Source organism: Mustela putorius, unplaced genomic scaffold (genome assembly GCF_011764305.1).
Source record: "Mustela putorius furo isolate JIRA1106 unplaced genomic scaffold, ASM1176430v1.1 tig00000174_pilon_pilon_pilon, whole genome shotgun sequence".
NCBI classification, from domain to species: domain Eukaryota; kingdom Metazoa; phylum Chordata; class Mammalia; order Carnivora; family Mustelidae; genus Mustela; species Mustela putorius.
Genome location: NW_025421304.1, coordinates 31,383,495 through 31,410,139, shown reverse-complemented (window position 1 = coordinate 31,410,139; position 26,645 = coordinate 31,383,495). Strand labels below are relative to the sequence as shown.

Below are 26,645 nucleotides of genomic sequence, written 5' to 3'. Positions count from 1 at the left end.
GAGATGCACATTTAACATTTTGATAGTTATGGCCATATTGCCCTCCAGAATGGGTGTAGGAATTTGTACACTAACACCAACAGTATTTAAAGATTTCTATCTCTCCATACCCTCCCTGACAGTGGGGATATTGCCATTTTTGAAAGTCTTTGATAATTTGATAGATTATCCTTAAATTTACACCATTTAAAGCTCTTTAAGCAAAAAATAATATATTTGCTCTGTGTGTAACATTTTGACACTAAAAAGACTCTGATGATCGGTTGGATGTAATGTTTAGTATGACAGCAAGTGTGCTTTCAACAACCAAATCATATTTCTAACTTACATTATCATCAATATAATGCCTTGTGTCACTTCATGTTCCAGTCTTTTGTTGCTACTTAACTAATGCTCTCTATGCCTGTCTTTTTAGTCAGGAGTTAACTGTCTCTGTGTCCCCTCTAGTGCATGACAACACAGTGATCATTAGGCAACTGTTTCTTTGATTATAAGAAACAAGAGCAATCTTAGCAATACTTGGGACAGCTGATTCATTCAAAGAGTTCCCCCAATCCATCTGATCCCTGGAAAACAGATCCTTCTCTGAAGATGAGGTGTTTGTGCTGACAATCCTCTAAAATATAAGTAAAATTTTCAGAGGCCCTCATCAACTTCATCTATTATTTTAGAGTTCTAATCTACTGGCAATGATTTGTAATCCTTGGTCAAGAGAAAAGTATTTTGACAGGGATCCAACTTTCAGAATGGCAAAGGAAGAGAATTGCAAATATATTGTGGAATAAACAGCCAGACTATTTATAACTGTCAGGCTTAAAGCCTTCCCCATCTGTTACCCTGACTGCTTTCCTTAATAATAATAACAAAAAAAAGGAGTTGTGTTATAATAAAGCAGTGAGCCAATGTTTCTTTGGGAATTATTAATTACTTCAAAGGATATTGTCTTATTTGTAGCTAGCCAGAACAGAACGGAAGTACAAGTGATAACCAGCCTTGCTTTTGCAATAGTTAGTCTAAATTTTAAGGTTGTATTACAAATGCTACTTTCCTGCAAGATTTATGAAGCAGGGATTTGTCTTGTCTTAGTAAAAGACAGTAAGAGGGACAAAACTGAAGGAACTAGTAAGCTCTAATGACAAAGTCTTCGTTAGAAGAGCCAAATATTATTATGTTTTTTAAAATAGGTAAGTTTCCCATCTCTGGTTACAGTGTCTTGGTTTCACACAAGCAGCAGAGAGATGTACTGCAGAACCTCCTTCAACAGCCCTGAAGTCCCTGAATGCAAGAGATCACACTGCATTAAATTCCAGGAAATGTAACTAGTTCTCAGAAATTTGCTAGCTATCTTAGATGTCCAATATTATACTTGAGCTCCATTCCTATGCAGTAAGACAAGAAAGAAGGAGGAGCGTATAACTAGGGAGAGCAAGCTACCATTATTCACATATTTGGGGACTGTCGACCTGGAAAATCCTAAAGAATCTATAACAACTTTTAAAAATTAATAAAATAGAGTTACAGTGATGGTAACCAAGTCAATATTCAAAAGTCAACTGCATTTCTACATACAGCAACAATCAAAATTAATTTTCAAGACACGATTTATAATAGCAATAAAAAATATAAAGTACCTCAAATAAATCTAACAATACATACTTAAAATCTTCAAGGGAAAAATCATAAAACTTTATTGTAATATATTAATAAAGATCTAAATAATGGAGAGCTAGGATATGTTCTTGAAAAGGAAGACTCAGTGTCATAAAATTGTCAATTTTCCTCCAACAGATCTATATCTATAATTTCAATGCTCTGTTAAAACAAAATGCTGGCAGGCAGAATTTGGTGGAATTTAACAGGATGATCATAAAATTTAAATGTAAAATCAAAGGGACAATAATAAGCAAGACATTCTTTAAAAGGAAAAAAAACAAGAAACGACTTGCCCCTTGATATATTAAGATCTATTATAAAGCTATGGTAATTAAGATAATGTGGTATTGGGGCAAAAAGGTGCAAAATGACTGTGGAAAACAACTCAGAACTCAGAATAAATGTACACATCTATGTGAATTTACTTTATGACAGAGCAGGGGCTGAATGTCAACACAGGAAGATGGACTAGATTATATAGGGCCAAAAACAACTGGGCATCCACACGGCAGCTTTGGTAGACTGAATAATGACCTCCAAAGATGGTCAGTGTCCTAATTACAGTAAATATTACCTTATATGACAAAAGAGTGAATATTACCTTATATGGCAAAATATGTGATTAAGTTAAGAATTCTGAAATGGGGAGATTATCCAAGATTACCTTCACTACTGCAGCTTAAAAACGGTCTTGAAATCGGGTAGTAGTAGCCTTCCAGTTTTGTTCTTGTCCAAAATTGTTTTCGCTATTCTAGACTCTTTGCATTTCTATATGAATTTGAGAATCAGCCTCTCAATATCTACACACATACACACACACACACACACACACACACACACCAGCTAGAATTTCTGTTTGGATGGCACTGAATCTATAGATAAACATGAGGAAGAAATAACATCTTAATATTGAATTTACTCACTTTTTAACAAGGTATAGTTCTCCATTTATTTAATTTCTCTCAGCAATGTTTTGTGATTTTCTGTATAGAGATCTTACACATCTCTTATCAAATTTATCTTTAAGTATTTAGGATTTTTTAATGCTATTGTAAGTGATATTGCTTTTTTAAATGTCAATTTCCCATTATTCAATGTACAGAAACACAATTGATTTTCTCTACATAGATCTTGTATCCTGTAACCTTGCCACACACTTTTTGGCCTTCATTTAAGACAGATATTCTCTAACACAATTTCCACAGATTTTGATCCAATAAAACATAGATGAAACCCAATGATCTCCATTGTTAATGATCAGCCAGAGTAAGTCTATGCAGATTCTCTGGGGATGTTTCCTCAAGAAACATGAACATTGTTAACCATGTTAACTTCTGAAACATGGCACAGTAAGCAGATTCAGTCCAATCCTCTATTTCAAAATTTTAAAAAAGCTTTATTAAAAATATGACAAATATGTATTTTTAATACTTATCCGAGCTCAAAAGGAAGAAAGGAAAATACCAGGTGACAGAAATGAGAAAAGAATTTGGAGATTTGTAAAGTTCATAAAGGTCTTATGGTCTAGTGGCTTCAGTTTTAACACCCTCACAAAAACAGGACATTTGGCCTGCAGGAATAAGGACCTGAACTTAGATCCTTGCAAAAATACAGGACCTTGGAAAGGATACTTTTTCTGGAAAGGAAACAAGAAGAAAAATTCTATCTATTGGTCTAGGGAAAGCAGTTATGAAAATTGTCATTTAGGTAGATCTCTCAATAGTGGACAGAGGTTCCTATGAGAAATGAAAGTCTCAAGTACAGATATGGAATCCAAATTTACCCTAGATGATAGGTAAAAGAGCCAGAAGCTGAAAATAATAGACGGAGGATCCTGAAAAATGCTGTGAAAGAATACTTCCATGAACCAATAGCCACGTTGTCTTCATCTGTTTGGACTTCTCTAACAAAAATACCAGAGACTGGGTGGCTTTAAACAACAAATATTTATTTTTCACAGTTCTGGAAGCTGGAAATCCCAAGATCAAGGTGGCAGTAGATTCAGTGTCTGGGGAGAGAGCCATCTTTTCACACTGTCCTCACATGGAGGAAAGAGTGCTCAGGGGTCTCCTTTATAAGGACACCAATCCCAATCATGAGGTCTCTGCCCTCACCACCTAATCACCCTAAAGGTCCCACCTCCAAAAAAACATCATACAGAGGATGAAGTTTCAACCTACGAATTTTGGGAGAACACAAATATTCAGTTCACAACATGTGCTCAAGATGGGCTTACAATGCAAACATTTCAAGCCATCTGACGAAACAATCCAGTAAGAGGAAAGCATTTACTATAAACATGCAAAAATCAGCACCCCAAGAGTTGGAGATAATAGAAAACTCATAAAGAAACTGTAACACTGCATTCTTAAAATCTTTCAAGAGGCAAATAAAGAAAAAGAAACCAAACATGAAGGAGAAAAAAAATGAAAGTATTAAAAATGATACATTACTTCTAAAACTGAAAAACCAAGTTGATGGAATTAAAAACTGAACAGATGAATACCAAAGAGTAGAAAATGCTCAAGAATTAGTCCACTGAGAGGAAGCTCTTAGAAAAATACTCAGGATATATCAAAGAGAAACAAAGAAATAAAAAATGTAACGAAGATGTTAGAAGACATAGTGATTCCATGGGAAAGACATAATATCTGAAAGATTTTCCAGAAGAAGAAACCTGAGATTATGAGAGAAAAAAATATTGAAGCGATAATTGCTGAGAAATTCCAGGAGTGATCAAAGATGCTTGGACTGAGGAAGCAGACCAAGAACCTAAGTAGGATAAACAAAAGCAAATCCATCGCAATGAAACTGCAAAATACCAAAGGATGAAGTAATTCTGGGTGTCACTCTGACACAGGAGACGGGTCACTTAAGGAAACAACAATTAGACTGCAGCAGATTTCCTACATCAACAATCTAGTCTGTTGTCCATGCTACAAGCAAGCAGCCTCATGGAGAGGCCGTGGACAGGAGATCCAGGGAAGCAGAACCTGGTGAGGTCCCTGCCAACATTCACAATTAACTGCTAGACAAGTAGGTGGGTGAGCTGTAAAATGATACCAGCCTTCACCTTCTGGCCTGTCCAGCTGTCCCCAGGTAGAGCAAGGAGGAGCCGTCCTTGAGGAATCCCGACCAAACTACAGATCTATGAGCAAAAGAAATGGCTGCTGGTTGTGTTAAGCCACTAAATTTAGGGTGGTTTGTTACTCAGCAAAAGATGAACAAAGTAGCTTAAATAAATTAGGGTTCTTATTTTGCTCACACACCAAGGACATTGGGAAATGAGGCTTGGGAGGAGGGGAGGGCTTAGCGGATTAGGGCATGCTGCTGTTGCTGCTGCTGCTGATGATGGATAAGGATGAAAGAATGACTATTGATTCAATAGCTTCTTTCTTTTCATGTTCCAGAACCACCCAATTGTACTTATTATAGATTTTAAATAAGTTTTAACATATGGTGGGGCCAGTCCTCCCACATTATTCTTGTTTTTCTGAATTTTCTGAGCAATTTTAGTTCATTTATTTCCTCCATAAGAACTTTGGAATCAACCTAATTTAAAAAAAAAGAAAAAAAAAGGTTGATGTTACCATTGGGATTACATTATATTTACAAGAGCTGGCCTATTTATGCTGTTGACTTTCCTGACCAAAAAAGCATCAACAGACCTTCCCATTTGTTCAAGTTTTCCTAAATCTGGGTATGCGTACAAAGATACTTAGATATTATTCCTTGTGTTCTTTATTTTTGAAATCTTCGATAACTGAACATATAACTTAAAGTAAATAGTGTAGTTGATCAAGAAGATAATTTCTCATTCATAGGACCAAGAAACCTTATATTATTATGAGGTGTGGCAGTCTGATGAGTTTTGAGGAAGAAACCTACAAATATGTAGAGCATTACTTAATTATCACTCTGAAAACTCAAAAGTGTTTTCAACATTTCTCTCTCCTAAGTGTCCATTCTTTAGTTCAGTTAGGATAAAGATCAAAAGCTCTAAATTGTGCTAACAATTCAGATTCCACTTCTGATGGACAGGACGAAAATGGACACTCCAGTTTCATTTTAATTGGGTCCTGAAAGGAAGCAGGTACATCTGGCATCCTTTCCACCATGCTGCTTTTTCACATTTGACTCTGAAGCACCCACTAACGATGTTATCTAGCAATATATTTCACAGTTTAAATCAGTAAGTGTTGCTTCCTTTGAAGTTCCCATATGGTGATCCAAACCAAATATGTGCGGATCCCGTTGAGTTTTTTTTCTTAAAGGTAATCTTCATGATTAGATTAGGAATTTCCACATTACATTGGAAAGTCAAGACAGATAGGAAGTAGTTTCAAGCCACAGCTTATGGACCATCAGCAAGTCTTTATATCTAACATAGTTTAACTACTTCTAAGAAAATTTGAAAATTTCAATGAAGAAAAAGTTTTAGTTTCAGGTGAGCCAGAAAGATTATAGTGATGTTATATTACCTGGGTTCAGATATAAGCAGGTCCCTCCCTTGCTTAGAGCCTTTCCATGTTTCCCGACTACAGTCAGGAGCAATTCCAAGGCTCTTAGTGCAGCAGTCAAGGGCAGCCTTCCCTGAGCTACTTACTCCTCAAGCCTCCAGCCCCATCTCCTGCCCCCACCTCTCCCAGCCCAGTCTCTGTCTCTCCCGCAGCCACACATGCTAAGAATTTGCAATTCTTTGCCATTTCAGGCTCTTGACATGTACTTGCACAAAGGGTTCCCAGCCCCACATCATTTTTTCCTGGACTAATGAATACTTCAAAGGGTCACTTTCACTGGGGACCCTTCCCTGAAAACTCCAGACCGGGCTGTGTGCTCATACCCCTCTCCTATTACACACTCATTCCCTGGACAGCACTGCAATGTTAAGTGTTGGTTTACTTGTCAGTTCCCTCCTCATTGCTAAGCTTACTGAGGACAAAGAATCTGGTTTTGTACATCTTTGTACTCGTGATCCCTAGATATAAAAGCTTGCAAAAGAAAAAAAAAAGTTGCAGCTGGAGATGTGGGTTTACATTTCATGTGTGTCAAGAGGCTTCCTTCAAGACCAATGACAAGGGCCTTCCCGCTACTTCCTGTCTCTGAATGTGTATTTTCCGGGAAAGAATACTACACAGCATTGAAAGTGAAATACAACCAGGGCTACAAGCAACAACATGGATAAGATGTGCAGACTGATTCCAAATGTGCAGACTGATGCGTATGTTTTCCCAAAACAGGTAGTACCAAATTTCATGATTTTATGTGCACATTCTTTGGGGTAAAAACTATAAATAGAAGCAATGAAAATAAGACCATAAAGGACAGAATGGTGATTATCCCAGGGGGAGTTTAGGGTAAGGGGAGTGTCACTGGGAAGGACACACAGGGAGCTTCTTGGAACTGGAAATATTCTATTCTGGATCTTGGTAGCAGCTACATAATATTTGTCTTGTAATGACAATATATAGTATGTGTGTATTAGTTCCCTGTTGCTGCTGAGACAGATCCCCATGAACAAAGGATTCCTATATGATCATGAAAGAGAACGACTCTTTTTCTTTAGTGTTAATGGAATAATATGCAAGAATTATGCTTAATGCATAAGTTTATTATCTTAAAAAATATAGGGTGAGCCTGGTGATGGGTATTAAGGAGGGCACAGGTTGCATGGAGCTCTGGGTGTTACACACAATCAATGAATCATGGAACGCTGCATCAAAAACTAATGATGTACTATGTGGTGACTAATGTAACACAATAAAAAATAGAGGGAGAGAAGTCAGAAATCTAAGTTGGGTCTCCCTGGACTAAAATCCAAGTGTGGTCAGAGCTGCGCTTCCTTCAGGAAGCTCCAGGGGAAAATCCATTCTCTTGCCTTTTCCAGCTTTTCTCCAGCCCTTGGCCCTTTATCTTTAAAGCCAGAAATGGCTGGTTGACCCTTTCTCGTATCACATCATTGTGACATGAGACTGATAATACTGCCTCCCTCTTTGACATTTAAGGACCCTTGTGATTATCAACTGAGCCACTAACATAATACAGATTAATTTTCCTATGTTAAGGACAGCTCATTAGTAACCTAAATTCCATTTTCTGCCCTAATTTCTCTTTGTCAGGTAATGTAACACAAACACAGCAACATATTCATTGGTTCTGGGGATTAGGCACAGGCATCTTGGGGAACTGTTACTCTACCCACCAGAGTGTATTTGTGCACATTGTGTGGATCTATGAAGGACTCATTCCTATTTCCTATAAGCTGACCATGAAAGAGGAATGACTCTTTTTCTTTAGTGTTAATGCTAATATCATCTGCAAAAGGGGAAAATTTCAAAAAAAAGCTTCTAGAGTGTCAGAATCACTGTGAAAAACTAAAACAAAAACTACTAGCCAAGAGGAGTTTCAGTACATTAAAAAGATTATTCACCATGAAAGCACAAGGGGGAGGGATTTATTGTACAGGGCTTGCTCTATATGCTCAAAGCCAATCAGTCAAAAAACAAAAAAAGCAAGCAAAACAAAACAAGGGAAAGGGCTTTTTCTATCTGCCTAAGAAGCAATTTCTCATGTGACCTCTGTGGCAGGAGGTTTTACCAGCTCTTTGAAAGATAATACTAAGGGATCATCACCAGCCCTTGTGAAAAGACAGAGAATTACATTGGAATTTACAAGGAAGATAATATGGAATTACAATGTAAAACAAAACCCTTCTCTGGCAATAATGTCTTTTAATTAAACCACTAGCAAAATAAAGAAGAATGTCATGCAGATGGAAAATTATACTATTCAGTTTATCAGGATGTGTAATTCTGTGGCAGAATATCAGAATTGCAAACACAACAATAGATGAATACAACTAGTTATGTAATGTTTGGGAACCTCCTGGAGAGCAGCCAAACCCCCTGGAACATGGCCAAGCACGACATCCCGGGGGAGTCAGAGCTGGGAGGGAGGTCCCACCACCTGTGGCATGGGGGACACTGGAGCATTTCCAGCCTCTGCCTGAACACTGCTGTACCAACATTTCCTCCAGACCCGTTAAGAATCTGGGATAAAGGATGCTGGCTTGAAGTGTGGAAACAGATTTATGTCAATCCTGAAACTCCTAGTCCATCCTGCATTCATTCTGGGGCCATCTTGAGAATCTTGCATTCATGGACAAGGGAAAGACCAAGATCAAAGACAAGATCAAATTAGGATTCATTCATTCATTCATTTTTTTTTTTTTTAAAGATTTTTATTTATTTGTTAGAGAGAGAGATACAGAGCGCAAGCACAGGCAGACAGAGTGGCAGGCTAGAGGCAGAGGGAGAAGCAGGCTCCCTGCCAAGCAAGGAGCCCGATGTGGGACTCGATCCCAGAACGCTGGGATCATGACCTGAGCCGAAGGCAGCCGCTTAACCAACTGAGCCACCCAGGCGTCCCTCATTCATTCATTTTTTTAATGTAATTGCTCATCCATTTAATCAATGTTTACTGAGGGCTTTATATTCCCAGTGCTAACAGCATTAGACACAGAGTGTAGTTTCAATACATACATTTTTTAAACCAGCAAAATCATACTGTTCTGCTTAGACATAAACACATAGGCAGTGAACTTATACAAACAAAAATAACTATCCTAAAAAGCAAAGTGGTGGTTACTTGCAGGGAAGATGAGGGGAACATCGTCAGGAAGGGACACAATACTTGGGGGAGGAGGAGGGCAGCAGAGTCTTGACTTAGGCAGCCAGCCCATCCTTCTGCATTGTTCTTGCGCTGCCTGGCCCCTCAATACACAGAGAAAAGGGACTATGTAGATGCAGACTAAAAAGATGCTAGGTAGAGCAGAAAGTGGGGATTTTTGCACTTGAAGCTGCTAGCGATTATGTACGCCTGCTGCTCTCTCACCACTTACTATTTTATCATTAAAATAGCCACCACAGCTGTACATCCTGGGAGACCTGCATGTTACACAGGAGGGGTAAGAAGCACTAACCACTCTGAAAATTGAACCCGTTTTCTCATTCTTATACACAAAGGACAATCATGGACCAGAAAGCACTAGAAGGATCCCTATGACTGCATGGTACTTTCTACCTGAATTTTCTGACAAATAAATATTTCTCTTGGCACCCTTATCTAATAGCATTAAATGGCATTTAATGTCATATATTACTCATGTTTGATTAAAATCTGGTTCTTTGAGAACAGATGATCAATCCTGTAGGTCTAATACCAGACTGTTAAGAGTTTCAGAAGAATAAAACGAAAAATAATGGAGGAAAGTACATTAAAAAAAATACAATTTCCCAGAACTGAAGTAACACATGAGGAAGCAGACTCTAATGGCCCACAGAAAGCTGAGGAGGATAAATTATAAAACTCGCTCTTGGATATGGCTTCATGGCATTTCAGACCTCAAGTACAAAAAGAAAACTCTAGAAAACACTGAGACAGAAATAACAGGCCAACCACCAAGGAATGTGAATTAGGTGACTTCAGACTTCTGGACTTATACCATAAAGTTGGCACAATGTCTTCAACCTTCTGAGGAGAGATTACTTTGAACCTAGAAATATCAGCCAGGCTATCAAGTGAATATGGAGGGTGAGACATTAACAGGCATTCAAGGATCAAAGTTTCCCTCCTATAGACCCTTTCTGAGGAATCTACTCTAGCAAAGTGAGAGTAAAAAGTTATAATGGAACACACATAGAAACTTTAAAAATTCCTGAGTAACAAATGTGTAGGAGGTGGTCGATCTGATTTAGAATGAGAAGCTGGTAGGCTCTGAGAAAAAATGTCTTCAAGGAAAAGAAGAGCACACATTCTACAATTAGACGAGAGTGAAGAAATGAAAAATTAGAAGTATTGGTCAGGGCGGGGGGAACCCAAAACCTGCATGGAAGAGTCGATTCAATGATGGAGTAAGATAAAATGGAGCACAATGGTGAAAACTGATGGACAACGAAGAAAGAGAAACTACTTGACACAGACAGACCTTAGGGGAATTCTTTGAGCGGTTAACATCCACCAACAGAGGTCAGAACATTCAACCAATGGAGAGCAAAATGTAATCCTGGAAATAAATTGAGCCCTTCAGTGTATAAAACTCATGTAGACAAAACAGAGACCTTAAATATGGTTACCAACAATTCTACTATGAAAGTAAAACAAATGACAGAAGGTAAGAGAGAGAAACAGGGTGGAAGGGCAGAGGGCAGGTAAGGCGTCCCAATGCTCTGACACGTCAAGAAATACTGTAGAGTTGGTGGCACAAAGATACAGTTTTAAGTATATTATTTAAGACTATAAATAAAACTCATAAAATAAAATATAATAAAAATAACTGGGTTGCCAGGGGCTGAGATAGGGGAATGGGACTGCATGCAAAGTGGCCTGAGGAAACATTATGGTATCATGGAGATATTCTGTCTCTTTATTTTGGTGCCATTACATGAATGTTTGTCAAAGTTTATAGGACTGTACACCAAAATAGGGTGAATTTCACTGCATGTAAATTACAACTCCATAAGGCCAGCCAGGGGGACAATGAGATCATATGTGAACTAAATTCTTGTCTTTCGTAGTGGGGACTCACATGTAGTATCTGAAATAGATAAATCAACAAATAGCAATCAATTTAAACACAGAACTAGCAAGGAAAATTACCCCTGCAAGAAACATCTAGAAGTGCTTCTTAAAAGTAACACTGGAGAAATAGACTACTAGTTAACTTTTTAATCTTGCTATCTAATTGTTTTGCATATTTATCAGCACCAGCCTTTTAAAAAGAATTCTGAGACATTTTTTTAAAACAGAGAAGTTTCCAGAGTAGTACAAAGAACTTCCATACACCTTTTACCCAATAATCTGCTTTATAGCAAAGGATCCAGCCCACACTCACGTGTTACACCCAGATGTGTCTCTTGAGTCTCCCTCAATCTAGGATAGTTCTTCGGTCTTTTCTTGACTTTTGTGAGCTTGATGTCTTCGAGGATTACAGGCTGGTAATTTTGTTCTGTTCTCCAATCTGGGTTAGTCTAATGTTTCCCCACAATTAGACTCATATTAGATATTTTGGCCCTAATAGCATTGAAGAGATCCTGTGGTCTGATGGTATCCTAGTGAGTAGTCCATGAGGTTGACCTGCCACATTACTGCTGGTCTTAATTAAAATAACATTTCCCAGACTTCTTCATTGTAAAGTTAAATTTCTCCCCTTTATAGTTAATAAGCATTTTAAGGTAGGATATTTTGAGGGCCATTAAATCTTAAGAATGTTTTTTTTTACCTGCACTGATAATTACCATGATTGCCAAACAGCAAAATTTTTTTTTAGTGGATTCATAGATTCCTATTTATTCAGCGGATTATAATCTATTAGTATTATTTTCTTGATTCTTCACTTGTTCCAGATTTGGTCAGTGGGAGTCCCTTTGCTGGTTTCTGTATCATTTTGACATGTCCCTGTCATTCTTTGAGCATTTCCTTAGTTTCCAATATGAAAGGGTGTTCAAGGCTCATCTTGTTCTTTCCCTGCCTTAGTCCTGGAAAAAGTCCCTCTTAGAAGAGATTGGGATTCAGAAACCAAGCTTTGGGTGTGAGGAGTTCTCACTGCTACTAGGATCTCAAAGCTGCCAGGACCTCTCAGTGTTCATAGGTAGGAAATATACATAAACATATATCCACATTTACATATATATTCTATATCTGTGCATAGCAACCATGGGTTCATAGTGATAACTCCAATTCTGTTCCAATACCAAAGACTTCTCATATATATGGAAAATATATATATATATATCTTTCTGCCTCCTCCAAGGGAGAAAAATAATTCTGGCTCTTGTTATCCTTATTACTTTTTTGTTTAACTCTTCTCTCTGAATCCAATCTTCTGAAACTACCAAGTTGCCCCCCTCCTTGTACCTCCCCCGTGCTGATTCTGGCCACTGCCAGGCTGCCTTTCCATCCTCCTTGGCATGCATTATTTTGATTCGAAGCTCAAAAAGGAAAAACTAAATAGCCAAATATTATAAAAAGAACAAAAAATAAAATTCTGAAAATTTGTGTCAAGTAATATTGCTACTGCTCTAAAAATCAAGAGGAAACCCAGATCCATGGTTTCCCATCCCCCCTTGCTCTGACCACACCACAGTTATAATGTACTTCAAAGTCTGCAAAGTCTGATCTATTCTAGAATAAAATGAGAAGTGCGTGACTTGACTCTGTTATTCCTCTATTGATATCAATGCACTTCCTATAGTCCAAACACACACACACACACACACACACAGAGGCACCCCCATTTGATGCTCTGGGCACTTGGTTTTGCCACATAAAGTTTGCTGCATAGAGAAAGTCTTTACCTGAAATGTCACAGTAAACTGTCTGCTGGTAGAGCCTGGCTTCCAGAGGATTAAAGTACACCGTGATTTCAGCTGATGAGTTAGGCCAGACATCACCTTCCTGAAAACCATGAAAAGAATCATTAAAAAACAGTGTGATGAAGAGGCACCCAGGTGGCTCGGTTGGTTCAGCATCTGACTCTTGATTTCGGCTCAGGCAATGATCTCAGTGTCCTGAGATCCAGCCTCACATCAGGCTCCATGCTCAGCCCAGAGTCTGCTTGAGAGTCTTCCCCCTGACTCTGCTCCTCCCCACCACTCACATACTCTCTAAAGAAATAAAATCTTTAAAAACAAACAAACCAAAAAAAATCCCCAATGTGATGAAGAGAAGGCACTGCTTTTAAGTGTTGCTCCTATGTTATAACCTCAAGAAACTTGAAGGAAATGTTTTTACAACACATTAAAGAAAGTACTATTTTACCCAACAGTAAATTTATGCTACTTGCTAAGAGGTGGTACAATTTGGAAATGAGCTTCAAAGGTAATTTCAGTGAGTTCATGAATATATAAATACTAAAGGAAGCTTGGGTATTTAGAACATTTTCAACATTTGTGCATTCAGTGGACATTCATTGTATCAACAGATGACCAGCACTAGGTTGCAGAGATGAAGAAGGGTGTGGTCTGAGACTGCATGGAACCCACATCTTAGAGGGAGGATAAATGTGCATACAAATACTGTATAATAAACCTGGGACGTGCTGCGTCTTATATATATGCATACAAGGTCCAGATGGGCTAACTTACTCTAGAGGTGACAACATAATGAAATACTGTAATTCTGTGCAAACATAACAATGGCCCAAGGCAAAACAATGACCAGGTCAAATGCTGATTCTATTTTTTTTTTAATTTTTAATTTTTTTATTAACATATAATGTATTATTAGCCCCAGGGGTACAGGTCTGTGTTTTTTTTTTTTTAAGATTTTATTTATTGATTTGACAGACAGAGATCACAAGCAGGCAGAGAGAGAGAGAGGAGGAAGCAGGCTCCCCACTGAGCAGAGAGCCCGATGCGGGGCTCAATCCTAGGACCCTGGGATCATGATGCGAGCTGAAGGCAGAGGCTTTAACCCACTGAGCCACCCAGGTGCCCCTGGGCGTACAGGTCTGTGAATTGCCAGGTTTACACACTTCACAGCACTCACCATAGTACATACTTTCCCAATGTCCATAACCCCACCCCCCTCTCCCTACCCCTTACCCCCGGCAGCCCTCAGTTTGTTTTGTGAGATTAAGAGTCTCTTATGGTCAAACACTGATTCTAATCCAGTGTGATAGTTCTTGTTTTAATGCAAACCACTCAAAAGTCATAATAGAGAAATCTAGTTTTGAAATTATAATATACAACAGGCCCACATATGGAAATTCCCTTGAAGTATCTCTTGGAAAATATTGTTGTATTGACAATGTAACCTGAGGCCTCTTCCTGTAAAAGGAAGATGCAGTCCTACCCACCTCGAAGGGTTTCACACCCAAGGTCTGACAAGGTCATGCGGGTCACATGCTTTGCCCCATGCTCCACACTTAGTAAGAGCTCAAAAAATGTTTACTATAATTGATACTATTTTTATGCCAACTGGAAAGAATAAGATGAAAGTATTGAAAAAATAGGGGGAGGAAAAAGCGTGTATTTTTTCAATGATTTTTGTAAATAGATCAAATTAGGCATAAGTATTAAGGACATTGGGGAGGGTATGTGCTATGGTGAGTGCTGTGAAATGTGTAAACCTGACGATTCACAGACCTGTACCCCTGGGGCTAATAATACATTATATGTTAATAAAAAAAAAAAAAAATTAAATTAGGCATAATTGATAATCACATCCAAAGATCTTTAAATGATCCCACCAACTAAACAGAAAAATAAGAAAAGACAACCTGGTAAATAATTAGGTTCCAGTTTCAGAAAATCCCCAATACATATTCTATTCATTCCAGTCTGGCTGAAATGAACATGGTGCTGGAGTAAAGATTTGAGCAGAGAACAAAATGGTTTAAAATGCAGACATCAAACAGGAGGGTGGAAATAGCAAACTAGAGCCCGCTTGGGTTTGTTTATGAAGGTAATAGACTGATTAGTGTACTTCCCAGGCAGTGTGCTCTGACTTCACAATGACAAAGGGCACAGAAGCAGCAGTGAGGACCATGAGCATCCTGTGGGTCCTGGGAGCTCTTACAGCCCAGATCAGCCCACGAGGATGAGGCCCCATGAACACAGGGACTGCTTCATTCCCTGTGGTGGCTCATAGTTCTCAGCATATTATCCAATCAGTCATATGCCAATCAGCACACAGTTTGCATGCTGTGTTCTTATTAGCAGATGCCTATTCAACTTTGCAACCTATTTCTGCCACTTTCTCCTCAACTGGAACCCCAAATTCGTGCAAATTTAGAGCTGAAAGGAGCCTCTGAGAGCATGTGGGAAAGAGGGAAGCCCTAAGCATTTTCACTTTTTGAAGCATTGCCCTGTGGCACTTTTCCAAACCTTGAAACAAGTACCTGCTCCCTTCTGATAAATGGAAAATACTAGCCTTTTAATGATTTGTGGGGGTTCCAATGACATGGAGCATTAGGAACACCCATGGCTAGATTGGGCAAAGAGGCCAGGCAGAAGAGGTGACTCATCTGTTCATGGGTCCATCTGTGGGCATTCCATCTCCGAAGAGCTGAAGACCCGGTCTTCCTCCCAAGAGACAAATGTATTCCCCTGGTGGGTTTAGACACTGCTTTGTTTGGGGGTATAGAATGGACACAGCTGACCTGTTTCTATCCAAACTGACTGACCAAAGGAGCTACCCTGGATCCTGAGAAAACCTATGCCAGAAAAGTCTCACTAGAGCAGGAGGAAGTGGCCCTTAAGAATATACCAGAAATCAGATAAGCTCAGTACCTGTGAGAAAATTCAAGCATTTTATGGCTTGGGGTGAGCCAGACCACTTTCAAAAACGTCATCCCAGCAAGAGCAAGCAAAGCCCATATGCATACAAAAAGGCAACACACTTAAGTTCTATCCAGGAAGCATTCCTGGACACCCCATCATCACAGAAGCCTGATTATCAGAACCGGTGGGTTGGAAAATGGTGGCAAGGCCCAATCCATGGGTGACCAGAAACCCCCCAGAGGAGGGAGTGCTGGTGTTTGGATGTGATCCCTAAAAGGATCATCTGATATGGAGGCTCCCAGGGCTGAGAAGCACTTCTGCTTGGTGAGGGAAACTGAGTCCAGATGGGTGCAGCCCGAGTGAATGGGACTGTGGGCTCAGTGCTGTCTTATCCTGGGCTGCAGGGGTTTTGCCGGGCCTGAGACAGCTGTGGGTAACTTGCAGGTTTTACTGAGCCCTGGGAGGAAATTCAAGGACAAATCCGATTCTAAAACCCTTTTGAGGGGACAACATGATGGGCTTGTCACAGGGTCATGTGCATTAAGAGGACTATGCGTATCGATAAAAACAGAAGTGTGGTCATTCAGTTCCCTTTCACAGAGGAACGTTTTCAATATTAGGTCATTTGAAGGAGTTAAGAACAGGTAGAAGGACACTTATTTTTCAGTTGGGATTAAAATAAAAGTGAAATAACTTCTATTTCTTTATTGCAAAAACTCAACATAGCACTTTCTAGCAAATCAGAGAAAATAAACCTCAGAAACAGGCGATCAGCCTAAACTGACCCCACTTTTTACTTACAGAGCTCTGAAACATTTCACATCACTTCTCCAACCCTCCTGAAATTAAGTCGCCGAAAAGAATGTTCCCTTTGTTATTGTTCAGTTCTAAAGTCTCTTTCTGAAAAGGAAAACATTCAGAATTTTCCCTGGCTGCTCTGCTGTTAATATCCTTTCTTCCCGGTCCTCGGAAAGCAGCCTCATGGCACAGAACCCCTGCTGCTCTGTGTTCCTTCCATGCATGACCCCTCTCCTGTAAGCCTATTCTCCTGCTCCAAATGAAAGACTGAGTATCTAGGATATGATCTGTAAGTGACTATTATGTTGTTTGTTGAAAATAATTGTCAAAATGGCCTTTAGTTATGTTACAAATATTTTCCTTTTCAGTCTTAATGTTTTGTTTTTTCCCCTCAGATCCGTAGCTGCATTTTACTTACTGATCAAGTGGTCTTCTAGAAGGAATCAAGTGTGACTTGAATTGAATTCAAATTGAACTCTGAATTTGAATCAAGTTTTCAGGTCTTAAGCGAACTCTCATATTGCAGCTTTTACTCAACTATTACATGTCTCTGGAAATGGAACTTCATCTTTCCATCCGGAATAATTACAACCAACCAAGTGACTTGACGGATTCAGTTCCAAGACTTTCTGCAAGATGTCTACGGACACCCTGCCACTAGTTCACCACAGGTGATGGATACCTTCATGAGGAAAGTGTCCTTTTAAAATTATCTTCTTAAAAACTTACATTGACAATGACTAAAGTGGTTCTTTTAAAAATCTCCCATGAAAATCCTTAAATAAAAAGGAAAATATCTTAAGAATCACCTTCCTTCCCACTTACCACTCATCTCCCCTTCTCCTTCCTTCCTTCATCACTCACTGCCTCCCTTCCAATGAAGGATTGTTTTTGCAAATTTTGCAAAATCAGAACCCAACTGCAAGAACAGAGTTACAAATACACTTAATCTACTTGGTTTATCTGGAAAATAGTTTACGTAATGACTTAATGTCTACATTTGTCAATTTAATTAGTTGCATTTTAACCCCCAACTTAAATTTAGAAGAGTGATCTAAATGTTTGCCACTCTAATGTTACGTTTTTCCAATCATACTCCCAAATCTGATGAGACTGAATCACATCTAACTCTAAATCATAATATCAGCAACCATTAACCAAGAGCGCATGTTCCCAGCACTGTGATAAGTACCGATGTACAATACCCACTTTAAACTTTGCAATCTTGTTAAGTATTATCCCCATTTTAAAGATGAGACAACCAAATGAGTAAATTAAGTCTCTCATCTAAGACAACACCAACCATAAGTGGGAGAACTGGGATTTTACAATATATTTTTCTTTAATTTCCTGAACCCCCTCCAATTATAACAAAAGATCAGGCTTTGCCTTTCTCACATCATTAAAAAAAATTCCAGAAGAAATCTAAAAACATTACAACTGATAACCAGGCTTAGATGAGGCCAGGAGGACCTGGTGAACAAAGTAGGAGGCAGTGTATGTTCATATGTGCAGGTACATTGGAAGGTGACTCACAGGAGGCTCCTTTGGATGACACACAGTCAACATTCATGCGTTGAAGCTCTTCAGAAATGCATTGGAAGGTCTTTATAAAGCTATCCTGGTTGGGTCAAGGTGCAGTCAGTTCAGAACAAGGTCAGTGAAAAATGATTTCAAAGCAGCTGTGTAATGCGTGATGAATTTCTTCATGTTCCACCAAATGGAAAAATTCCTGACTACGTAAACAAATACCTTTAGCTGTGTTATCATATTTAAGGGAAAAAAATGTAAAATTTCTCTTGGGAAATAGAAATAACTTCTTAATTAAATTCCTATCAATCCATTGAAAAAGAGAAGCACTGATGAGAAATTATAATCTGTTTCACCATCTACAATTGCACTTCTAGAATCTTCCAGATCAATAAGAGAAATCATGGCTCCCTTTATCACCATTTAGGGCAAGTAGAAGTTGTCTCAAAAAGACATAAGGGAAAAAAAAAAATAAATGGAAGCTAACATATTGAAGGTGAACTACCCTAATTATCATTGAGAGAAAAGACTGAGTTGGCACATGATATTCAAGGAGACTTTTCTACTCCACTGTAATTCTTGGGGCAAGACACTGTGATTTTAGTAAAGTTTTGATCTCAAAATAATGACCAGTAAACTTTCTAAGAGAGGGGTCTAAGGTCTGGCCATCTGTCAGAGCAAGTCTCACTAAAGTTGTGTTCTGTCTTCCGTGAGATACCCTAACCCCTATGCAATGGAAAATTCCACTGGGGTTTTCTAGGAGCCGAGGCAGTTGTGTGTGATGTTCATGCCCTTCTGTAGAGAGACAAGATTCATGTCTCTTTCAACAGTGAAGGCTGTTAACTTATTTCAAGGCCTACAAAATCTCTCCAGTACAACAGAGGACATACCCGCACAGCTGGAAAAGGTTTGCCTGAGCACAAGGATCAGAGAGGACAAATAAGAATAAAGGGAGGCCGAAGGATGGAAAATCATACTGACAGAAGAGCGGTGACTTGTCAAGGGCAGTTTGCTCTCAGCAGATTCCTGCCCTCCTTTCTCCCTTCTGGTGTCCATTTCCGAGGAGTCAGCTCCCACATGTTTGCAATGTGACTCATGACTAATGGTACAAGAAGTGGAAGGGGTTTGCAGTAGAGAGCTCGATCTTTCCTCTTTTGGGTAGCGATCTGGGCTTCCACCCAACCTGGTTCTGCTGAGCCTACATGCTATGCCGATTTGGGAAAAATAAAGCAAACTAAATTTGAGCTCTGCTATCCGTCTGAATTGCTGAACGGCATGTTTTCTGAGGCTTAGGTAACGACAAAGCATGGTTTACTATTACTCACATGGTAATAAAGGAATGATCAATTTTCCCTCCCTTTTTGAGGCTTAGTTAAATTAAGGTAAAGCTTCCCTAGGGATACTGGAGGAAGTTTTCTTTGATGGAAAGACATTTTGCTAACAGAAGTAGAAGGGTTTGCCCTGCTCGCCGATGTCAGGCAATCAGTTCGGATCAGTTTGGGTATCTTTACTTTCCCAGGCCTTTCTTTCTGAGAAAACATCAAGTGTTCAATATTCAGAAAATTGCTACATCTTTGAAGTATGACCTGAACCAGGAGTACCGGAGTCCAGAAACAAGGCCAGCACGTCTGTGTTGTGATTTCTCAGAGGACTCCCAGACACCCATGGAAATTGAAAGCTTAATTCTCTTTTTGCCCTGTGATACTCTTCTGCTCGCGGTTCTCAGATTTGTGGTTTTTGTCTCTGAATCTCTCTCACTCAGGGTACCCAAGAGACCTAAGCAGAGGATATAACATAATGAGACTGTCAAAATTCTGTATAGCCAGAGTCCATCTAGTAAAATAGAATATTATAGTTCTGAAAGTAGTCGATTCCACTTGCTTTTCTGGAAGGCACAAAACATTCATAATAGACTCAGTTTTGCAATTTTTTTCCAAAGTAGGGGGAAAAAATACACAGAAGCAGATAGCTTGAGAAATAATCAGTATTCTGCAGAACTCAGTACCTTCCCTAGGCAAGGCATAAATTGCAAATCCTAGGTTAATATTCCAAGACATTATCAAAAGAATTGACATGAGAAACTTGATATAAATAGTAGTAATATATCACATGTATTTATGACTAGAACAATAATCATGGCCTACCACTAGATGATCAATAAATTACCAAGATTTTAAAAAATCCTTCCAGACCTCTGTCCTGTATCTGCCCCAGTGGTCAGTCTGGGTCCGTGTCTACCCCCTTTCGCTACCAGTGAACACCTTTGGGGTCTCTCAAAAGACAAACCTCTACCCCTGCATTTTGAGACCATATCAGTACATACTCAAGGCACTCCAGCATAACTCCAGGCTTGCACAACAGACTCTATGGCAATGTTATACGATGAGCATATTGAGGAGAAAGTGAGCTAAGACAATATAACTACCCAGTGACGAAGTGGTAAACAGGTGGTAGAATCTGCAGTTCTAGAATCTGGGTCAGCATTGAGTTAAACTACTTCTCACATGATCAAATTAATACAATTTTATTAAATTCATACTTATCACTACCTGTGGGCCTTTTAGGGACAGTGACTGATCTGGATCCTAAATCTACTTGCTTAAAATGACAAGAGCCTCTGGAATAGGAACAATGTTCCCATAAAACATTCAATATGCACAGAACAGAGTAAGGGCTAAACTAAACTTAGTTTTAGGTGGTGCGTGGAAGAGTCAAGATATTTAGATGTGGGCCTGACAGAATAAGCATATCATTTCTTACTTCCTTCCAGACCCTAAGGTAACAGCTTTTTTTTTTTTTTTTCTTTTTTAGTTTACTTCATCTGAAGACAATGTCCTTCCTCAGGGGACACAAAGGCTGACGAACCCTTCAGAAATAAGGTGGTCTCTAAGCCCTGACATCTGCCTTTTATTTTTTATTTTTTTTTTAATTTTTTATTTTTTATAAACATATGTTTTTATCCCCAGGGGTACAGGTCTGTGAATCACCAGGTTTACACACTTCAGAAGCAAGGGCAAAAATGAATTATTTTTATTTTTATTTTTATTTTTGTGGATAGGGTATCCATTTGAGATTGATTTTTAGATCAGTAGGTAACACTGCTTGGTTTTAATCTTCCCTGCTTCTACTGTGAACTCAACTCATAATCAAGAAGCTAATTAAAAGGAATCACACTGTAATAAAAAAAAAAAAACGAATCGCTGATGCATAGCTCATCTGTCAGAAATTAAATAGGGGCCATTTGGCATAGCTGATCTAATACATGAGCAAGGTTCAGAATACAGTAGAAAGGTATGTGAGATATGCTGCTGTGCTCCCAGATGGCTGCTTCTCCTCTTAGCTATCCTTCTCTGTGAATTTACAGCCCCTCCTCTCTTCACAGGCTTCCCAAAGGTGAGCATGTCAGGTCTGTCTTGGGCCCTCTGCAATTTTCTTAGTTTGCTCTACTCGTAGAATTCTCATCTTCTTTGCATGCCCTCAATGAAGACGTCTATGTAACAGTCATAAATCTTGCTTCCACTTTGATTCCTCTCCTACATATTTAACACTGCATTTCCAGAACATTTTGGACGTCTCTGGTCGTCTCAAATTCAACATATTCAGAACCAGACTCATGATCATCAGCTGATTTCCATTCCTTCCTTTTCCCCTGCCTTTCTCCCTCCTTCCCTCCCACCCGCCACCCTCCGTTTATTGGCAGGGTGGTAGGCCTGAGGTACAGATAAAGATAAGGCACTCCTTAACTTAAGGAGCTCAGAGTGTGTTACCGAATTGGAGAATCAAACTTTTTGAATCAAAGAGGATCTAAGGGTCCTACCCCAACATCCTTATTTTGTGTACAAGGCAACCAAAGCCAAGAGAGATCAAATGGCTTGTTTAAGGTCACATATGCTATTAGCAAAGCCAGGAATTAAACCCAAGACTCCTGATTTGCTAATTTCCACCAAAGACATCATAATTCTCCCAGTCACTCTAGTTCTGATCTGAAGAGACGTGTAATTCATCACATCTCGCCCTCAACAACCAATCACAAAGCACTTGAATACCTTTCTTTTGAGTATCTCCCACATCTGACATTTCCTTTGGTTTCCAACCATCAGTAGGCTGACCATCCAGGTCAGCATGACCTTCACACATCACCCTGAACTTGCCTGCAGAGACGTTCGGTTTCCCTGGTACTTCCTGCCCTGGCACATTTCACCTGACCCATACCCTCTCCCGGCCCCAGTCCATCCTCCTCCAGTTTGATCGACTTGTGGCTACCCAGGTAATATTTCTAAAACATCTGTACACGTCACTCACCTGCTGCAAGCCCAAAGAGAGCCTCCAATACACTGGGCATGCTTTGTAGGAAAAGGGGGTCTAGGGTCATGGGGAAAAATACTGCTTGTACTCTACCCTCTGGAGAATCTTTTTTTTCTTGAACTATGTTTCTCAAACTTCTTTGACCACAGAACTTCCTTTCTTCAAGGAATGCACATTCACCCCACTCAGACCCAGTATTTGCAGACACACACTGTGGGAAGCCGGAGGCTACAGTCTACCATCCAACAGCTGGGCCAGGCAGCCCAGACCTTCCTCTACTCGCCTTCCCATGCTTCCATGACTGCCGGCCCTAGCAAAACTGGTCCATTCACTGTTATTTAATATTTTAGTTCCACAATTTCCCCAGCTGGAAATATTCTCCTTCCTTTCCACTTACCCTTCCTTCAACATTCAGTTCAGGTCTCATCTCTTCTGTAAGTCCTTTCCCAACTCTCTCATCCAAAAGTACTCTAGCATTTATTTACTTGTATCAGAAGACCAAAACCTCAATAGCAGAAAATGCATACAGCGCACATTTGCATCAGGAAGCTCATAAAAATGGCAAAAATTTTCCCTATAAAATAGCTTCAGATTAATTTACATTAAGGTAAGATTATATTACATTTACAAGAAATGCATTTCTACAAAACCATTAAGATCTCAAAGGAGGAGAAAAAAGGGAGATTTAAAATAAATAAATAATTCACTGTTACTGACACTGAGTTCAGCTGTTTTGACCAGGAAAACTTTAAGAAAACACTAGGAAAGTTCCATGCCTTCATTGTCATTTTGTAAAGATTGTCAAGAACTGGCTAATGAATATTATGAGAAGAAAAGAGAATCATATACAGAAAAAACAAAATCATTATAGATGCCATAAACACCACTTATATTTTAAGTGAATATTATCCCCTTCCTGTTTCCAGTGATTTTTTTCACACAACATAAACAAAATTAGTCTCATTTATTTGAAAGATACCACTTCTGTATATCCCCATTTAAAAAAAAAAAAAACGTTTTCTTCCTAATGGTGAAAAGATGCCTTGTGATAATAATGCAAAACTCAGTTCCTATCTAGAGTTCAAAATCAATCGTATTAAATACCACATTTTAACACACATGTATCTCCCCAGTCTCCATAAGAAGCTTTAAGTTATGGAAGAGCTCTTGAAGAGAAGTAAATCTGAGGTAACCCTAGTCTTTCTACTTTCTGAATTGAAAATGTACAAAACTCACCCAGGGTCCTCTCACCCACTCCTGACCACCAATGTTTGCCATCCCAGAGCCATTCATTCCCAGAGGCTAGGACAAACAGAACAGTAGTCATCAGCCCAGATCTCCCATACCAGCTGGGAAGAATCTTGGACTTCTATGCTCTGGACCTAACCAGCGTGTCTAAGATTACCATGACTGACTGCTCTTCCCTGCCTCTGTCCAGCTCAGCCTTGGCTCGCTTGGACTTATAATGCCTTCCTAACATATTCTGGCTTGACCTATTATCACAGGCACCTGTCCTGTTCCCCCAAGACTACATGTCCATTTTGTTTTAACCTCTTGCTGGTCTAGCCCATCATATCTGAAGACCCCTTTGCTTAACTGAGCCCTGGACAGTCTTCTAAGGTGAGATTTAGCCTCAAGTTCTATCTCCAACCTTACTACCCACATCAACCCCTTACTTCAAGCAAACTGATCCATTCCCGGAGCCTTGAATTATCCATGTCCTACATATACCCCATTTTGTTTTTCAAAAGCCCTGTCCTGAAAGACCTAACTCAAGGCTCTTCTCTCAAGAAACCTTCTCTAATTTGACCTATGATAATTACCTCAACCTCTGAACTAGTATACTGACTGTCTTTACCAAACATTCACACAACAATAGTCCCAAGGCATGTCTCCAAGGGGAAGGCTCTCTCTTGGAAATTATAATGCACATTAACATATTAAAAACTTAGACGTCTTTCAAAACCTTTAAAAAACTATTGAAACCCCTGTTTGTGAAACTTACTCAGCTATGGAATCCCCTTTCTATCTTCTATCCTTTAAAAACAGTTTGGAAGCACAGACATAAGGAAAATAGGATGCCACAAGTCAGTGGCATTTCCCACCAGTAAGCTTGCATTCTAACATGTCCATGTGCCCATGTCTTCTCTCCAGATGATTTGGAAGTAACAATCCAGCAGCTCCAATTAGCTTTGGGCTTTCTCAACTACTCAACTACTTCTACTACTACTACTACTACTACTTCTTCTTCTTGCGAGAGAGAGTGAGTATGCAGCAAATGAGCAGAGGAGGATGGGCAGATGGAAAGGGAGAGAGAAAATCTTAAGCAGCATCTATGCCCAGTGTGGAGCCCAATGTAGAGTCAGACGTGGGGCTCAATCTCATGATCCTGAGATCATGGCCTTAGCAAAAATCAAGAGCCAGAACCTTAACCAACTAAGCCACCCAAGCACCCCAAGGCTTTCTCAACTTCTATTGCTATCTTTACCCTCCTATCACTCTATACTTGTTGGGTGTAAGGTCATTAGCTACTTTCATTTTGAAGCAGTAGGGAATGTGGTTCAGAGTTGGGTCTGTAGAATCAGACCAACCCTGTTCTAGGTCTGGCCCAGCTCTCAGCAATGAGATTGAGGACTAAATCTGTTTTGTTCACTCATGCCTTGTACACACATAGTCCCTAATATAGAACATACAGTCAGTAAGTATTTATTGAGTGAATTAAAGACAAAGTACTTCTCAACCCAAGTGATTCTGCCTGACAAGGGAATGTGTGACAATGGCCAGAGAGAGACACAGTCTGGGCTGTCACAATCAGCATCTGGTGGGTAAAGGTCAGGAATGCTATTAAACATCTTATCATGTACAGGACAAAGAATTATCTAGCTCCAGAGGTCAAGAGTGCAGAGGTTGAGGAAATCTGTCCTTGAGTCAGGCTGGTCAGGGCTACACTTCTAAATGTGGACACTACTTGGCTTAGAGAACGTTATTGAATTTTTCTAAGTCCTAATTTCCTCATCTGTAGAATGCAGAACTGATTATATCTTATAAGGTTGTTGTAAGATAACACATATATCAACAAGATAAATCGAGTAACACATATGAGATGTTTAACACAGCAAATGGCAGGTAGAAAGTATGACCTATGAATGTGATCTGTGAGCATTCCTACCGCTAGCCTTCATTCAGTGTCCCATAACGACGTGAGGCTTTCAGCTGAAATCTTTATGCTCCCAGAGCTCAGTATCAATCCCAGAGTGAGTACTTTTATCAAAATAAGCCTTGTGCCCCCACTTATGTTTATTGTATGGTCAGATTTTATTTATGTGCTCACCAGGGGCTCAATAGTGAAAATGTTACTCAAGAAGAGCATGCTGTCCGCCTGAACCAGCCTCCTCTGATTCTCAAAGGTGCGGGAGAGAATGGAAAGACGTTCTCGAAGTGAAGGATCAATAATGCACTCTTCAAGAAACTCATCGGTCTCGTTCTTTTCCTCTTTGCTCAGGTCATCACAGACCCTAAAGAAAACACAAGAAATGTGACACTCGTTTTGGTACTCCCATGAAGAACACTGCGAAGTGTTCTCCTCCAGTCCATCCTCCTGGAAGTGGTCTCACCCATCACCCTGAGGTGGTCCTTTTTTGCTGTAAGTCTGTAACATATGAGCTGAGTGACCTTGGACTTCATCCTCTCAAGAGCATCAGTTTGCTCACCTTTAGTCACTTTCTTCAACAAGTCCTCCTGGGCTTCCTGTTGTACTCAATGCCCATTTGCTTATTACTGAACCCTCATGTATATTTAGACAAATATTTTCTTTTAGAAAATTATGTTTTCCAGGCTGCTTTTTAAATAATATATACCCTGCCTCTCACACTTGAAAAACAATTTTTTTTTCTTTTTAGACTTACTTAGCTCTAATACTTTCTTAGCTGTTAGTTACCTAGAGAACAGAATCTGAAACCAGCAAGGACTAGGCTTGGATGTTGATTCTGCTACCATTTACTAGCTCTCTGACCTTGGAGGTTCCAGAATTCCTCCCAGCCTCAGTGCCTTCATCTATCCAACAGAGATAATACAGAT

General features: G+C 39.5%; 1 protein-coding gene across 5 annotated transcripts in view; it reads right to left on the bottom strand.

Annotated features, from left to right (window-relative positions):
* HYDIN (HYDIN axonemal central pair apparatus protein) overlaps nt 1–26,645 on the bottom strand; it is a 386,960-nt gene that overhangs the window by 216,084 nt on the left and 144,231 nt on the right. For all 5 annotated transcript variants that reach the window (XM_045076288.1, XM_045076287.1, XM_045076290.1 and 2 more), the window contains 2 exons: nt 25,900–26,083; nt 13,008–13,107 (listed from right to left, as the gene is read on the bottom strand). In XM_045076288.1, coding sequence (XP_044932223.1) covers nt 13,008–13,107; nt 25,900–26,083 — 284 coding nt within the window. The remainder of the gene's footprint in view (nt 1–13,007; nt 13,108–25,899; nt 26,084–26,645) is intronic.